The sequence below is a fragment of the Tachyglossus aculeatus genome, chromosome 11, assembly GCF_015852505.1.
Source record: "Tachyglossus aculeatus isolate mTacAcu1 chromosome 11, mTacAcu1.pri, whole genome shotgun sequence".
In the NCBI taxonomy this organism is placed as follows: Eukaryota; Metazoa; Chordata; class Mammalia; order Monotremata; family Tachyglossidae; genus Tachyglossus; species Tachyglossus aculeatus.
In genome coordinates, this window is record NC_052076.1 from 19,991,368 (window position 1) to 20,009,785 (window position 18,418).

Below are 18,418 nucleotides of genomic sequence, written 5' to 3' on the forward strand. Positions count from 1 at the left end.
GACACAAGGTTTCTCTTTGCCCCTCTGCTCTCTGTTTTTTTTCTTGCTCTCACCCCGGGGCCAGAGCAGCATTCCTAAGTGCCAGCCTGGTTGGCTAGGCCAGGCTCACCAGAAACCTCCTAGGCTTCAAAAGGCCGAACTCCCTGAGGGTTGGCCTGCTTTCCCTGAAGCTTTCTGGGTTATGTCAGGGAGAGGTGCCAGAGCTAGTCTGGTCAGCGACGGCATTCAACAGAGCTGATTAACTTGATAATCTCATATTTATCTGCCCAGCACTTAGCACAGTGTTTGGCACCTAGAGAGTGCTTAATAAATGCCACAATTATTATTATTGATAACTCGACCCCAGAAGGTCACATGTGTTATGCTGGTACTTTGCATAGCCTGCTGATGTCTGTGAATACCCAGTTCCACTAGAATCCACCCAAGCATATAGTGTTTCGCTGGGGGACCCCACCCACTCCCCATATTTTTTGAGCTCTTCCTACATGCAGATCAGAGCTTGGGAGAGTATAATACATGGTAGGTGCAGTCTGTGCCTATAAGGAGCTTATAGCCTGTAGGGAATCATTGCATTCCCTTCCCAGGTATCTCAGAACCTGGGCTTTGATTTAGTGCTGGGGAATTAAGTAGCAGGAGGTGAGGGCGAGGGAGGTTGGGTGCTGAAAATAGAAATATAGGACAGTAATGTGTCCATGCCAGACAGGGGACTGACCAGCTGAGAACCGTGCAGTCTGCAGCAAAACCACATGACCGGACACTTCCAAGGAGGCGAGTGAGGTTTTTTAGGGCAGGCCTGGCTGGCAGCAACCAAGTCTCAAGAAGAGGGACTGAAAACCAAGCAGCCGAAGTGTTCAGAACTGACATTTCTGTTCGTGACACCCAGTTTTGTGCACAAATGTCCACCCCCAGGAAAGGCGGAGGAGGCTGGGCTCTTCCCCAGGCACACGCGAGCCTAGTGTGACCTACTGGGTGGCTGGCTCAGGGCTTCTCGGGAGTCTCTTGCAGGCGACTCCTCTCTCCCTGGCCGGCTCTGCCCAGAGAAAGCCCTCAGCAAATATTATTGGTTGATTAGGCTACACCACTAGAGGGAGAAAGAAGAGGCAGCAAGCTGAAATCATTCCTGATGGGTATTGTCAGAAGTTCTGGTCAAATAATTTGGGCCTGGAGGAGAGAGAGGAAGAGGGAAGTGTTATTGGTCAAATGCTGATTATCAGTCAATCAGTCTTACTTATTGAGTACTTACTTTATTGAGAGTACTTCGCGGGCAAAGGGTTGGTCTCCATCCTCTGTTGTAGTGTACTCTCTCAAGTACTTTAGTACAGTGATCTGCACACAGTGAACACTCAATAAATGCCATTGATTGACTGAATAGAGTTGGTAGGTATGATCCCTGCCCTCAAGGAGCTTACATTCTAGTGGGGAGCTTACAATCTAGTTTACAATCAAGCCCAGACTCAACCCTGCCCAGTTTAAGAGGGAGAGTGGGGTCCTTACAGAGCCATATCTGGCTGGGGCCAGGACATGTTGGTGTGATGTATGCCTGGGGACCTTAAACATATTTTCATCTTCAGTAGCAATGAATTGGTAACTCTCTGAGAGCATGATCCTGACCCCTTAGGGAATGTATATAAAAAGGAAAAGATACTGTTCACACCCTCAAGGACTTACAGCCCAGTAAGGGAGACAGATATTAAAATTCAGTTTCATTATTGACTTGGGTTTTATGAGGCTCTTACTCTTCTGGGCAGTAGCCCCCACCTCCCCCATTGAATGGATGAAGGAGTGCAGGCGGCCGTGAAGCACTTCAGGCTCTGCTTGGTGCATTCCAATGTTCCAGTCATTGGGTATCTCGGAAGCCTGCAGGCCCACTGCCCAGGCTGGCCACGCGGATGGGACTTCCAAGAGACCCGTGGGTGAAGAGAGCAAGGTCATGAGGCAGCCTCCTCCTCTCTGGCACATACAAAGGGCAAATGACCCCCTGTGACATGCCCCATTCTGACCCCCCTCCCTCCCCTCACCCCACTCCTCCCTGCTCCACCTCCCCCTGTCCCCCGCCTCTTTCCAGTGCTTGGCTGGACAATGGTGTTTTCATAGCCTGAACTGCTCCATCTGCCAAGGGCGGGATTTCCTCCAAGGGGAGGAGGAGAGGGAGTAGGGGAAGGAGCCCAGCCATCCTGAGTCTGCAGCCATGGGTGTTTAGGGACCAGGGGTAGCTGGGTTCCGTCTTGGAGAACAAGGTGTCTCCATCCAGTCTCAACTGGGACACCCAAGGAGCAGCTCTCCACTCAGATACGAACTTAATCCAGAATTAATGAGAGGCCAGCTGCTTCTGGGTGAAGGCAGCTCATTAGGTTGTCTTAATGGCACCAAGGCAGAGGGGGAGGGGCCTTTAACTCCTTGGTTTATAGGTGGCTACCACCTGGCCAGGGTCCTCTGCTTGTGGGAGAGAAGTAGCGTGGCTCAGTGGAAAGAGCACGGGCTTTGGAGTCAGAAGTCATAGGTTCAAATCCCAGCTTTGCCAATTGTCAGCTGTGTGACTTTGGGAAAGTCACTTAACTTCTCTGTGCCTGTTACCTCATCTGTAAAATGGAGATTAAGACCGTGAGCCCCCTATGGGACAACCTGATCACCTTGTAACTTCCCCAGCGCTTAGAACAGTGCTTTGCACATAGTAAGTGCTTAATAAATGCCATTATTATTATTATTTTTAGTATTATTATTATTTTGCAGTCTTGGCTCAGGGAGAGAGGGTATATGAGACAGCTTCCAGATGTGAAGGTCTCTAGACTGTAAGGTTGTTGTGGGCAGAGAACGTGTCTACCAAATCTGTTGTAATCTTCCAAGTGCTTAGTTCAGTGCTCTGTACACAGTAAGTGCTCAGTAAATACCATTAATTGATTGATTGATCACTGGGACGTGTGTGTGTGTGTGTGTGTGCGCGTGCGCGCATACAAGCACATATTCATGTGCGCACGCTCAACTCCTCTCTTTGCCCGGCCAGTCAGCACCCCCCCACACACTGCCACCTTTGGAGTTCTTGACCCTGGGAGCTCTAAACCTTGAGGTGGTGTTGGGCCCTCTTTCCTGGAGAGAAGGAGCAGAGGAAGAATCTTACACCCTACTCCTCCTGCCTCTGCCCTGCAACCTTGCCTCCAGGCCTGACTGAAATCTAGTCATCCCAGCCAGGGGTCTACCTTTCTCGGGGTCTTAGAGCTCTCTAGTGACCAAATATTGAATTGCACCAGCACTCAGTACAGTGCTCTGCACACAGCAGATGCTTAATAAATACGACTGATGAATTGAAAATTCAATTTGCACAGATCTGGATTCCGTATCTTTAAGGTGTTGTATTGAAGAGTTCTCTCAGATTTACAAATATCCCCATTTCTCCCCTCAAATCAGCATCTGGCAAGTGAAGAGGAAGATTGTTGCCCAATGTTGTGAAAATTCAAGTTCACCCTAAATGTTTCCCTCAGTTTTCTTCTTCTTTGTCTATCTGGGCATCACTGGATTGGGTACTATCTAGGATGAAGAATTTGGTGGCAACATTTTGGTGTGATACCATTGGAAATTTAGAGAGGAATTTCAAAGATTGAGCAAGCAGATTCCTATCACAAAATATGGGAAACTGAATACTCATCAGGTATGTCTTGGCCACTTGGAGAGACAAACCCAGTCTCTGTTAATGAAGTGGACAGGGCTGCACAAACACAAAGCAATTAACTATTAATAACAACCTTGGTGTCTTAGAGTACTTTCTTCCTGCTCATTCCTCCAGAGATCAGTCACATTAGTTAATTCATTCTCATAGCAAAAGCTGTTTTTTTTTCTATAGAGAAATGGAAGGCCAGAGAGGTAATGAGGCTTGTCCTCTGACAAACAGGACAGCTGGGGTTAGAATACAGGTCTCTTTCACTCTATAATAATAATAATAATAATGCTGCTGCTGCTGCTGATGGTATTGGTTAAGCGCTTACTATGTGTCAAGTATTGTTCTAAGTGCTGGGGTAGTTACAAGGTAATCGGGTCATCCCATGTGGGGCTCACAGTCTTAATCCCTATTTTACAGATAAGGGAACTGAGACACAGAGAATAATAATAATAATGACATTTATTAAGCGCTTACTATGTGCAAAGCACTGTTCTAAGCACTGGGGAGGTTACAGGGTGATCAGTTTGTCCCACGGGGGGCTCACAGTCTTAATCCCCATTTTTACAGATGAGGTAACTGAGGTACAGAGAAGTTAAATGATTTGCTGAAAAATCACACAGCTGACCGTTGGCAGAGCTGGGATTTGAACTCATGACCTCTGACTCCAAAGCCCATGCTCTTTCCACTGAGCCATGCTGCTTCTCTATGCCTAGCATGTCCAGGGAAGTGGCATAGCCTGGTGGAAAGAATATAGGCCTGGGGGGGGGTCAGAGGACCTGGGTTCTAATCCTGGCTCTGCTGCGAGATCTTGGGCATGTAAGTTAACGTCTCTGTGCCTCAGTTCCCTTATACCCCTTAGACTGTGTTCCCCATGTGGGATCCGATTATCTTGTATATACCCCAGCAGTTAGTGTAGGGCTTGGCACATAGTAAGCACTTAGTAAATATTATTATTATTATTATTTTTACTCCCAGAGCAGAACTGCCTCCTGAGAGGCAGAGTAGGGCAGAGTCAGAGTTGCCTTGCTACCTTTCTTTGGTATAGGAATTTCCAGCATACAATAGGGTGGTCCAGAGTAGATGAGTTCATTCTATTGCTAAATGCATTGGTTTTCCAAGCTCGATGAAGCTGCTGTTTTGTCAACGTGCTGCAGACTGAAGTCATCTTGGAAAGACCTCATAAAATCTTCCTGCAGAGTTTGTCATTCCCCACTGCTACCAGATGCCCAAGAAGCATTAGTGTTTCTTCAGATGCCAGCTTGGAGAGCAGTGGAATAGGGCATAGGTGATCTCATGACAATGATCCAACCAGGCAACTTGCAACTGCTGGGAATGTACATAGGTACTCTGCCCTCTAGGAATATAGAAAAGATCAGATGAACAAAGGTAGATTATTCTGAAGTGGGCAGTAGTTTCTCCTTTCGGGAGGCACTTCAACTACCGTGTGTATCCTGAGTTGTGGAATTATAGAGAAGAATCAAGACACTTACCTGGCCCTTGAGTCATTTAGAGTTCACTGTGGGCAGAAAGGACAAACAAATCTGGTATTCACTCATTTAATTGCCTCCTATGTAATTGCCCCCCCCCCAGATTTTTGATGAACAAATAAAAGATCAATTAACTAACCACACCCTCAGCCCCACTTCACTTATGTGCATATCTGTAATTGATTTTAATGTCTGTTTTCCCCCTTAGACAGGGAACATGTCTAACAACTCTGTTATATTGTACTCTCCCAAGTGCTCAGTGCAGTGCTCTACACACAGAAAGTTCTCAGTAAAAACCACTGATTGATTAATGTCTGCATCCCTAATTGTAAACACTGATAACAGGCCGGGCCCCCAGGAGAAAGAGCAGAAGGGTAAAGAATCTAGCATTGCTGGGAATAATTCATTGATTGCCTATTATATGCAGCCCTCCAGAAAGTACACCACCAATCAACTCTTGGTATTTATTGAGCTTTTACTGTGTGCGGAGCACTGTACTAAGGCTTGGCATAGCACAATACAACAGAGTTGGTTGAGGTGTTCACTGCCCACAAAGAGCTTACAATCTAGGGGGGGAGATGGGCATCAGTATAAATAAATTAGGTATGTGAACGTAAGTAAAAGATGCAGTTTCAAGTGCTCCCTTATTTTTCTCTTCCTTCTCCCCTCCTTTCCTCCTCTTTTCTTCTCTTTTTTCTCCTCAAGCAATTAAATCATTGCTTGATTTAATTCTTCTGTTATCCCCATAATTGCTTCACCCCTACTTTAATAATGCAAAAATTATGCCCCAGATGGGACAAATGTTATAATAGATGAGGTACATAATCACTGCAATTTTGTGTCTCCACACACATGCCAAGAAACATTCAATAATTCCTCCAAAGTTGATTCAAAATTGCTGAGGCATATTCAAGTGGTTGGAGACTTGAAGTAATCTGGGAAGGCTTCCTGAAAGAGATGCCAGGGCAGTGATTCATATTTACTAGTCAGGCTTTGGCCTCTATGGAGCACGGTCCTGGTGTACTCCTTCCCCTACTGCTGTCAGACTAACCTTACATCCAGAGGCTTGCCTCCCGCAGCTCCGAGTACAAAGAAGAGCACTTTGGTAGGGGCTGGACAGATGTGGAGGAAGATATTGGGATGAGGGGAGAGGAGGATGTGAAGAGAAAGATAAATCCAGCTCTGTACATTGAGGGCATCTGCCCTGGTCTCCTCCTGCCTCCAAAGTCTCACCTCAAATCTGAACTCCAAGAAAGCAACCTGTTGTGGGTTTTTTGTCCCGCTATCTCCACCCAATTGCTTGGGGAGGGGCCGCACAGGTGTCGTAGTACCGTGGTAGGGTTAAGTAGGAACGGACTTAAGAAAAATGAGCCAAAGAGCAGAAAATGAAGGAAAGTGGCTGTCTGCCCTTTCACCCCAGTGGGGTATGAGTGGCAAACAACCCCATCCCATCTCCACTGCCTGGCTTTTATTGGGTTACACAGCTAATTAGCAACACAGGTGTGTGTGTTGAGGGGGTTGAGTGCCTAATTGCAAACTCCTGTTTTTTTGTTATCAAGAATACAGCTGCTTTCCGTTGGTGAGTCCCTGTTTTCTGTCATCGAGTAGACAGCCATTTTCTGCTCTTGTGACGTAGCCCAAGAGGCCAGGTCCTGTGCACAAGGTGGATGTGTGGCCTTGCACAAGATGGAGTTGGTCTTGCTTTGCACAAAAATGGAGTCAGTTTTGCCCTGAACAATCTCCCCTTTGATCCTGAGGGGTCATAAGACCCCCTTAAGGATCACGGGAGAGCATCCAGTTACAGGAGGTCCTTTGCCTCCTTGGAGGAAGCTGCGGGCACAAACAAACCCTCCACACGGTGTTGCAGGCACGATAGCAGGACAGAAGGCAGCAGGTGAGGAACAAGGTCATGATCACCGCGAGTACGGGAACAAGTAAACCTATTAGCCAACATAGTAAGTGCTTAACAAATACCAAAATTATTATTATTATTATCCAACCCCGGAGGCACCCCAGCCAGGTCACGAGGCCAGAGAAGGAGTTCCATTTAGGGATCAGTGACTCCTGGAGCTCCCGGGCGGCGCTGGCAAAAGAATGCAGCCAACGAATTTGTTCCTGAAACTCAAGGGTTACAGTGGGTAGGGAGACACAGCACTCAGAAGCAGAGAGGTTAAGGAAATGACAGAGCCCCCCTGGATGCAGCAACATTAAATCTACAGCGAGAAGGATTTACAGGGTCATGCGATCATTAGCATCCTGGCGCTGTGAAAACAAACCAAGGGAAGTCGGAGTCGCAACTGGCCAGAATCTCCACCTGTTCGGTAAGACTGTAGATGGCCCGACGATTGGTTATCATGAAATCAAAATAAAAAAGGCAAGGATTGTCCAAACCACCCTAATTCAGTACCTGTCTGGTGGCCCCAGCATGGCTGAGACCAGGAATTCCCTGAGAATAACACATGCTGTGATTGGTAGGGGACTGGTCTATAAGCAGGAAGGAGTGTAAAGCTGTCAGCCCCTTCTCCTACTTCCTCCCAGTCTCCCTCAATCCCGTCGTCCTGTTAGCTGATCTGGGGGTGTTCAGAGAACGGCCCAGGTGAACCCGGGGGCTGTTGCCAGCCACCCTGCTGGTCTCTGGCACTGTCCCAGTTCCTTTTCCAGAACTGACAATTTTCCTGGAAATGACCTGGTTGATGGCACCAGTAACAGACCACTGGGTCTGAGCTCTGGTTGCTCTCTCCCTTTCTGGGCATTTTCTGTCGTCTCCCTGCATTTCAGGTCCATTTACCCTTCTGAGTTGCAACTGCAGTTCCTTCACCTTCTCTTTTCTTTCTCCTCTTCCCTCCTTCTTCCTTCATACACATACAATTTCTCCAACCATCGTCTCTTCTCTTTCTCTTTCACATACACTTCCTCCAACCTTCATACACATACAATTTCCTTCAACTGCAATTTCTCCACCCATCATTCCCCCCTTACGGGACACCTGTTTTGCAGAGTGTAGATGCCTGAGCAGAGTGCAAAAAGGGTTATGATAAACACTGACAGTCTCCCTTGCGTGGTACGCGGATCCAGGTAGGAGAAGATCGGAAAAGGTCTAGGCAACGGTCCACTCATCTGTTTGGGCATTCCATCATAAGCGCAGTGGCAGGATACTGTCACCGACCTCTGAACTGACCGTGACGGCGGGTTTCACCTGGGAATGATGGATCCACACTGACTGCTCAGCGACTTTTATGGCCAAATGCATGGCCAAGGGGCCACCTGATAAGGGCCTTCCCAGTTTGGCTCCAAGGAGCTGTGTTTTCGGAGCCTCCAAATCCAGACAAAAGTTCCTGGGAGGTACGCATGCAGGTAGTAATCAAGTGGAACTGGTTAGGCTAAGGCTGCAATTCCAATGGGGCTGAAGGAGCCGGTTCTGGAGAGAGAGAATATACTGACACAGGATTGTGCAGGGCACAGATCACTGCCCTTCACGGGGAATTGCCCGAGCAGAGCCTCGTAACGGGAAAAAGCGACATCCGTGCGCGGCCCGGTGCGAATCTATAACAAGACTTAGGGTGAGCCGAGGAAAGAACGATCCCACAGTTCCTCTGCCTAACCTTAACCATCTTTCCTCGAGTACAATGATCTTGCGTGAGGCTTCGAGGACCTCCCTATGGGTACTGTAAGAAAACAACCCTGTACTTCTGGGTCATGGGCCCTGGCAAATTCCTGGCTTTTGGGCCACTGGGGAGGCAATTCAGTGATGAGTCCTTTTCTGCATGTGTCTGGAAGTCAGGCAGAGAATTGTGAGGCAGACAAGTACCTAGGAGCATCATATAGCCAGAAACGATTGATAAAGTTTGAAATAATAGCTTTTTCCTAATAATATATAACAATTTATTCTATTAATTCATTCATAAAATTATTGACAATTTCATAATCTTTCCAATTATTATCCTTCTGTTGCTTTCCAAATCCTTGGGATATGATGACTAAACCTTCCCAGTCCCTCAAAAGGAAAATCGTAAAGACAAAGTAGACATCTAGATCTGTACATGTGTATGATACCAAATAACACACATCTGCTTTTAGCCTCCTTAGCTAGGCTATAGCAGAGACATCACACAGAACTTGCATTGTTAACCCTTAACATTATGGAAATTATATATTAAAGACCACAAACCAATTTAACAAGCAAGGATGAACAGATAAACCCCATTTTTGATACATTCAATTTGTAATATTCAGCAATTAAGTCTGTACTTTGTGTGCAGTTATCCCCTTATTAGACTCCCTAAGATCAATGGCTGACAAAGTTTCTCAGCCTAACTCTATTTTAGTTAACTTCTAAAAATGTATTTAAGGAGCGGAAAACTCCAGATTCAAATATCATTCCAAGTTTTCCCTTCCAATCTTTACTACCTTTACCCAACAGTATTCCTTTATATCAAATTTTAATATTCCAGTTTATCAGAATTATACAAAGAACCACATTTCTGCCGTATATTTTCTTTTCACCACAAATTTGGTTAATTCATAATGAATATGTCGAGGCAAGCTTCTGTATTCAAACCATCACACTTAAACTAGCCAGATATAGATATATTCCAAATATATCAAGATGACTTTTGGTATTTGATTTGCTTATATACCTCTTTTTCCAATTTAGCAAAATTTAATGCAGTAAAATTTCAGAAATAATGACTAAATCACCACCCCTACAGTTATTCCTAGGCTGGGAGAACAAGGGCAAATTCATTCCCAATTAGTTTCTAGAGGGAGGTGTCTTAGATTTAGGAGGGCAATCATTCACTTGAGGGAGGCAACCCTTTGCTAGAGGGAGGTGTCTTCTCTCGAAGGAATTTCCTTTGATCTTACAAACTGATAGCTCTGGCCCTGAAGGCAAATTGGTTGTTTCCTACCCCGTGCCTTTACTGCAAATTTTTTTTTTACAAGTAACTGGGTGATATAATGGATCATAACTCATCCTAAACACTTTCACGCTGACACAGGGGTAAAGCCAATTATCTGGTGTTCGCTTAGTTCAGGCTTCCTGGAAAACGCTTCGTTTTTATCCCCTAATCATAAAGTAGGTGGAGGATTTTGGGGGGCCTGGATGGGCGCCTGTGCCTTTGGGGAGCGGTCCTTTTCAAGGGTGACCAGCGATGTTCTGTGATGGACAGTCCCTCCGATAGTGTCCATATTGTTGATGCAAAAAGCACCTGACTTTAGACCAATCTCTGTGCCTTTGGTTAGCCCTTTTTCTCAGGAGGACAGGGAAGAGTGCCCGGGCTCCCTTTTTCTGCCTTTGCTGGTCAACCACATGACTCGCTGTTGCCTGTAATTTGGTAATAGTCTCCCCTTGCCAACCGGGGCAGAATTTTTGAAAATACTCCCGGATCCCGGGCCATGCCTGATTTACAAATGCGGCTGCAATCGCATGCATGTCCCTCTCCTACTCTGGATCTAGCTGGGCAAACATTTGGGCCCCATCAATCAAACGCAAATAAAACAAGTCTGGGTCTTCGTCACCCTTCTGGATGATCGAGTGGATTGTATCCCAGCTTACCGGTTTCCTGCCCGTGATCTCCATAGCTTGGAATAATGTCTCTCGAGCCATTTCGAGTTTTCCTAAATCTTCCTCACTATTGTAATCACACCCTGGGTTGGTAGACGGCCATGCAAGTGCATTCGCAGCATTTTCTTCCTCACACTTGGCCATTTGGGCGATTACCGGGGCCCAAACGGTCTAAGGAGAGCTTCAAGCAGCTCCATGATGTCCCCCGAGGAGGGATTGTGCGTTCTCACAGTGGTTTGAAACCGCTTCTGCACTGTTAAAGGATCCTTACGAAAACCTGGGGTGTTCTGCTGCCATAATATAATGTCTACAGGGGAAAAAGGGGTGTGGACTCGAATGGTACATAATTCTCCCCTGCCAGCCTGACCTCATGGCACGTAGCACAACTGATGAAGCTTAATTTTTCCTAGAATTTCTTTTAAAGTTTGGAGAACTTGTGGATTGAAAGCTCCCCCTTCGGGCCAGAATGTTTGTCCCGAGGCATCCTTTAGTTCTAACCAGGATTTATGATACCATTTCAGCTGACCCTTTGTCATTCCTTTCTTCAGCAGCAAATGACCCTGACCTCAAGACTGAAGGACCTTGTTAAGGCAGTTGGGATGGGGGGTTTTAGATGGACCTCTAGGACGTCTCCTAGACCTCAAGAATCCCTTCTCCTATACTGGAGAAGTCCCCTGCTTCCAATTACTCAGAGAAGACCCTCCCCTAAATACCAGGGGAGATCCCACCTTTACTGGCAGGCAACTCTTATGGCTAAGAGTCCTCAGAAAAGAGAATACCCATCCCTAAAAGCGGGATTTACTTACGATTTCAGGCCCTCGGGTGCCTCGTTTCTGGGCAGTCTCGGCTCGGTCCATTCAGCTAACTTCACACAGGGTCCTGCCGCAGTCTCCCGAAACTGTTGTGGATTTCTTGTCCCACCACCTCCACCCGATCGCTTGAGGAGGGGTGGCGCAGGTGTCATAGTGCCCTGGTAGGGTTTAGGAACAGACTCAAGAAAAATGAGCGAAAGAGCAGAAAAGGAAGGACAGTGGCTGTCTGCCCATTCAGTGGGGTACAAGTGACAAACATCCCACCTCCACTGCCTGTTTTTTGGGGGGTTACACAGCCAGTTAGCGACACAGGTGTGTGTGGGGGGATGCACGCCTAATTGCAAACTCTTGTTTTTTGGTCATTGAGTAGACAGCCATTTTCCGTTTGTGAATCCCTGTTTTCTGTCATCAGGTAGACAGCTGTTTTCCGCTCGTGTGACCTAGCACAAGAGGCTGGGTCCTGTGCATGAGGTGGATGTATGGCCTTGCACAAGATGGAGTCGGTCTTGCTTTGCACAAAAATGGAGTCAGTTTTGCCCTGAACAAACCAGAAGTCGTGGGAGCAGAGGACCACAGAAGGAGGAGGAATCTCAGGACACTTGGGCATCAGTCAATCAATCGTATTTTGAAGAAAGGGTGGATGTGAAGTGGGGGAAAAGAGAGTAGGGATGAGGACAGGGGAGGCTTGGGAACTTCCCAACCTTCCAGATTTCAAATGATTGGTCAGTAAATGAATTAAGGTTCCTTGAGTTAATCATTTCCTTAACTTTGTATGCAAATTCTTATTCCATTTGAGTCAGTGGCCCAGGCCATTTGTTTACTTGGACTGCAACTCTCCCATAAGCTATACTTTCATTATCATCTCACTAGATCATCTTGCTCTATGTCTGTGACTCTTGTGGCTATGTGTTCCATAATAGAGAAGCAGCAGGGCCGGGATGTCAGTGGACCTGGGTTCTAATTCCGGCTCCACCACCTATGTGACCTTGGGCAATGGGGACTGAATGCTGGTTCTCCCTCCCCCTTAGACTGGGAGTCCCATGTGAGACAGGGACTGGGTCCAACCTGATGATCTTGTATCTTCCCTAGTGCTTGGCACATAGAAAGCCCAGAACAAGTGTGATGATGATGATGATGATGATATTGATTGTTACATTGCAATGGACTGGTGAGACGGTTGCCTATAAGACCATTCTTTTCAGGGCTGTATATCTCACCCATAAACAAAATTAAAGAGACCCCAAGCTCTTCTAGACCATGCACCCATGACCACCAACTAATAATAATAATAATAGTTGTGGTATTTGTGAAGTGTCTGCTATGTGCAGAGTGCTGTGTTCTCCTTTGTCGGCTATCCCAAATTCAGACCCACATCCCAATCCCTGTTCCTGGCTTTCAGAAATATGAGCAGCCTCTACCCCAGGATTTTCCAGGGATTGAAGAGGAAGGGTGCAAGAGAGTGAAAGAGTTCTACCCCTAGCTGTGTTTCTCTACTTAGTGTCTCCTCCTTGAGACAGCTCAGTCTAATAGCCCACACCTGGGATATAATTGGCAACAGCAAAGGGAGCAAAACCCGCAGGGACTGTCATTTTATGTGGTGTCAAAGTCAGGGAAGGAGAAGAGTTGTAGAGGGCAGGAGGAAGAAGAGGAGGAGGAGGGGAAGCAGCAGCAGCAGCTCTGCCAACACGAATAACTGAGCGCACTGACAGTACTGCAGCAAAGACCAGCATTATGTAAACTGGAAGCCTGCACGCATGCATCTGTGTGTGCGTCTGCGTGCGCACCCTATGTGTGTGTGTGTGTGTGTGTGTGTGCGTGCGCGCGCGCGTTCTCGTGCGCATGCTCGCTCCCTGGGTGTTTTGTGTGTTTGTGTGTGTGTGTCTGTGAGTGTGTACTCAGTGGGAACGTGTGTCTGTGTGTGCATGAGCGAGAGAGCAGCTGTGCGAAGGAGAATGGTGGGGGGGAGAGAAAGAGGGAGGGAGGGAGGGAAGGAGAGAGGGGCTGGGAGGCTTCAATTCGACTGCACCACCACAACAAAATACCATAGCGGCAGGATTGAGGCAGGAAGGGGGAAATAAAAGGAGAGCGAACCATTCTTAAAGAGGCAGAGCTCAGTGAGATAGCTGAGAACGGAGGATCTGCCTTCCAGCCCCTTCCCCTTAAAGCAGGGCTGTGGAGATGGTCTGGATGGTATTTGTCCCCAGCTACTCCACTTCCTCCTCCTCCCCCCGGTGCCCCCTTCACCCCCTGCCCCTCATCCCCCAAGTGCATGAATGAATGAGTTTCTAACTGCAGTGTTCTCTGCTACCGGTCCTGATGGCTTCCAGGTTAGTGCTGGCTCCTGTGCCTTGTGCTGAAGCTTGTGGGTCTCTTTGTGCTGTTTTCCAGGGGTGGGGAAAGGGGTGCATTTTTTTTTTTTTGTGTGTGTGTGTGTGTGTGTGTACCTCTCTGCTTGCCTGGTGTAGGCTACTCAGGACTGAGTCTTTACCAGGCAGATCACATTCAGAATCGATATCTTTTGCCCCTATGTCCAGGGATCCTGAAAACAGCCAGCATGACATCATAATGCAGAGATATGCCTCAGATTCTCCCCTCCCCTCTCTCCCTATAAGATTTTCTCTCCCTCACCCCCTTCCTTTCTGCAGTTGCAATTTTGGCAGTGGGAGGGGTGTGTGGTTCTGACAGATCCTTCTGTGGGGTGCTGAGAAGGGCTCCCTCAGTCTCCGGTCTTTGAGTCCAGAGAAAGAAATGGATGGTTTTGTTGAATGAGATGCACAGTGGCTGGCAGGCCTGTTGCTATCAGAGGGCCATGACATGGGGTTGTGCAAGCATGCACTTGCATGTGTGTGTGACTGTCTGTGAGCTTATGTTAACAACCCCCATTCCCTCCACTGACTTAGCTCCTGGGTCAGCCCCATCCTGGGGAACAGGGAGTAGGCTGGGGTTGAGGCTGGGCTGCCTAGGGGTTGGGGGAGGAGAGAGAAAGCTGCTCGGATCATTGCTCACTCTGCCCTGTGGATACTGCACAGGCAGCTTTCTCTCCATTTGGGGAGGGTGGTAGGGTCATATTGTCCTTCTTAGGGGTTCTGGAGCCAGATGACATTTTGCTCTCTCATTGCCACAAGGGCTGATGGATTGTATCTGCAGGCCACTGATTGCTGCCCCCGACCTGCCCTTTGCCATTGCCTCAACGGGAGTGGTTTAAGGCCCAGGACAAAGGGGAGAGTTAAAGGGCAAAGGGGGTTTTCCTCCCCTGAGAGGGACTTCTCCACTGCCAGGCTTCTCCCTGGGGATGACACCTAGAGAGCCAGCCCGTGGTAATGGAGAGAGGGGACAGGCTTTTCTCTACCCTTTCTCCCACTGATTCCAAAGTCCCAATGTTACCATACAAGAGGAGCTGTTTTTAGCGAGGGTCAGTAAGGGAAGAGGTGCCATGGCAGGGCTCAGGGGGCGAGGGAGGGATGTAGTGGTGGCGTGCTTTGATCCAGTCCATTGGACTTGGTCTCCTGAAGCCAGCAATGGGACTTGGCCCGGGTGAGGAACAGCAGTCCTGGGAGAAGGTGGTGAAAGGTGGCAGCTGCCTCTTCACCCTCCTGCTCCACCCTCTAATTCTCTTGCCTGGGATCTGGCCTCAATCTCCTTTTTGAGCTTTGTTGGAGGCAGTGGCAGATGGATGATCTCTAGTGTTCTCCCTGCAGCCCTAGTCCAGAGCCCAAATGTCCTCTTGGGCATTATCTCCTGGAAGCCCAGGGCTGTCGGGGAGAGATGATGGGGTGGGGGGAAGGGACGCTGAATATCACAGCAGAACTTGCTTGTGACTTGTTCAAGGTAATACAGCAAGCTGAAACTAGAATCTCAGGGGCTTCTGGCTTGCCTTGAATATGCTGCCTTCCCTAAGTCACTGTTTGAACAACCCTCTTCCCCCAACTGTCATCCCTGCATAGTAATTCAAGTTAATGTGTGTGTGTGTGTGTGTGTGTGTGTGTGTGTGAGAGAGAGAGAGAGAGAGAGAGAGATTTATTTCCAGGCTTGCTCTGAGCACAAACCCCTGGGAGGCTGTTTACAGAGGTACGGAGAAGCATAGCCAGTCACATTTGCACAGGACCTGAAGTCCTCAGATAAAAGACTTCAAAGGGCCGAAATTGTTGCTGTGGGACAGACAGAAAGAGTCTCTCAGATTCCTGGCTGGGTAGTGCAAGTCCTGAGGAGGTTTAACTTCTTACCATAATCCAGGTTGGAACCTAGAGGGAGTAGGGGGAGGAGGGAGGGAGAGAGAGAGAGAGAGAGAGAGAGAGAGAGAGAGAGAGAGTGTGTGTGTGTGTGTGTGTGTGTGTTTGTGCACAAGAGCTTTGTATTATCTGCTTATGTTCTGTCAACTCCAATGCTTGTGAAGAGCTCAGCGCATAGTAAACGGTTAACAAAAACCACAATTATGTTTATTATCTTTGTCCTTTCTACTGCGATTTAACTTTTAGGCATAATTTTGGAGGCAATTCAGCCATTATGCTTGAACTTAACCCTGGGCCCCAGGGCCAACTCTGAAAGTCTGAAGGCTTTGGATTTCTCAGCTCAGAAGTTCAGAAAGTGGCCATGAAATTTGACTGACAAATTTCAGTAAGAGGAACTTGTTTTAAATGGTATTTGTTAACTTTTACCATGTGCCAGGCACTGTAATAAGTGTAGCAAGTTAAGAGAAGCAGCATGGCGCAGTGGAAAGAGCACAGGTTTAGGAGTCAAGGGCTCTAATCCCGGCTTCACCACTTGTCAGCTGTGTGACTTTGGGCAAGTTATGTAACTTCTCTGTGCCTCTGTTACCTCATCTGTACAATGGGGATTAAAGACTGTGAGCCCCACGTGGGACAACCTGATTACCTTGTATCTCCCCCAGTGCTTAGAACAGTGTTTGGCACATAGTAAGCGCTTAACAGATACCATCATTATTATTATCAGGTTGGACACAGCCATGTCCTAAGTGGGGCTCACAGTCTTAATCCCCATTTTACAGATGAGGTATCCAAGATACGGGGAAGTTAAGTGACTTGTCCAAGGGCACACAGCAGACAAGTGGTGGGAGCTGGGACCAGAACCCAGGTTATCTGAAACCCAGGTCTGTGCTCTTTCCACTATGTCACACTGGTTTTGAGATTTTCAGTCTGGAGAAAAGAAAATCAATCAGTGGTCATTACTGAGTACTTACTGTGTGCGGAGCACTGTACTAAGCTCAAAGGCAAGTACAGTGCAAGATAGCGCTTAAAGCAGTGCTCAGCGCTTAGAACAGTGCTTTGCACATACTAAGCACTTAACAAATGCCATTATTATTATTATTATATGTTTCCTGCTCAAAACAAGCTCAAGGTTCATCTCAGTAATGGACTTTGAATTACTGAAGGGTCATTCCCCATGTCCAGTCTCCACCTCCATTGAGAAAAGAGGTCAGACCCAAGATCAATCAATCAATCAATCAATCGTATTTATTGAGTGCTTACTGTGTACAGAGCACTGTACTAAGCGCTTGGGAAGTACAAGCTGGCAACATATAGAGACAGTCCCTACCCAACAGTGGGCTCACAGTCTAGAAGGGGGAGACAGAGAACAAAACCAAACATACTAACAAAATAAAATAAATAGAATAGATGTGTACGAGTAAAATAAATAAATAGGGTAATAAATATGTACAAACATACATATATACAGGTGCTGTGGGAAAGGAAGGAGGTAAGATGCGAGGGATGGAGAGGGGGTCGAGGGGGAGGGGAAGGAAGGGGCTTAGTCTGGGAAGGCCTCCTGGAGGAGGTGAGCTCTCAGTAGGGCCTTGAAGGGAAGAGGGCTAGCTTGGTGGATGGGCAGAGGGAGGGCATTCCACGCCCGGGGGGGGACGTGGGCCCGGGGTCGATGGCGGGACAGGAAGGCTGAGTAGGTGTGAATGAGGTTGTCGTTAATGTAACTTGGTGATAACAAGGGCCTTTTTCCCGGGGTGGGGGGTGGGAGAGTCAGTCAGGACTGGACCGGGATGTACTTTATAGCAGGAAATTGTGGAATCCCTTCTCTTAATTTATTTTCACAAGCTGGAAGGGTTCTCATTTGCCTGGGGTGATTTCAGGCCAACTTCTCCAGAAAGGCAGGGGGATGGACCAGGGAACATCTCAAAATGAGCCTCTGACATGACAGCCATTCTTAAGATCCCAAAGCTTGAAGGGAACCTTGCTTGGTACTTGATCCAGCCCCCTGCCTCCAGGTTGAATCCATCCAAGAGGGGTGGTGCTCCTTGGTTCAGTGTTTTCTAGGGTTAGAAACTCCACAGCTTCCCCCTGTTCCAGGAGTTTCCTGTAGGGCTTGTTTGGGTGTTTACATGGCTCAGCAGCAGCAGAGGCATTTATTGCGTGCATGCTGTGTGCAGAACACTGTGCTGAGTGCCTAAGAAGTACAAAATAGAGCATAGAGTCTAACATGACTATTCTTGGGCAAGTTCCAGTTGGAAGAAGGTCTGGAGATCTGCTAGTAATAATAATGATACTTATTAAGCACTTAATATGTGTCAAGCACTGTTCTGAGCACTGGGGTAAATACAAGTTAATCAGGTGGGACACAGTACCTGTCCCACATGAGGCTCACACTCTTAATCCCCATTTTACGGATGAAGTAACTGAGTCCCAGAGAAGTTGTGACTTGCCCAAGGTCACACAGCAGACATATGGCAGAGTCGGGATTAGAACCCAGGTCCTACTGACTCCCAGGCCCATGCTCTATCCACTAAACCACACTGCTTCTCCCAACAACGACAGAGGACTAGGCAGCCATGCCAGCAGGAGGCTGCTCTAGGCCAAGAGGAAGGGTGGACTTTTAGGAGTGGAGATAGCACTGCCCTTTTGATCCTTTCTGGGGCCTGACCCCTCTCCAAATCCAC

The 18,418-nt window shown here is 47.6% G+C and overlaps 1 protein-coding gene across 9 annotated transcripts in view; it reads left to right on the forward strand.

Moving 5' to 3' along the window:
• Window positions 1–18,418, forward strand: part of GRAMD1B (GRAM domain containing 1B) — a 194,437-nt gene that overhangs the window by 99,420 nt on the left and 76,599 nt on the right. The window contains exon 1 of one of the 9 annotated variants that reach the window (XM_038753333.1): window positions 13,764–13,841. The exons of the other annotated variants lie outside the window; for them this stretch is intronic. Coding sequence (XP_038609261.1) covers window positions 13,831–13,841 — 11 coding nt within the window. The 5' untranslated portion in view covers window positions 13,764–13,830. Of the gene's footprint in view, window positions 1–13,763; window positions 13,842–18,418 lie in introns of those variants that run through there. 9 annotated transcript variants of the gene reach the window in all.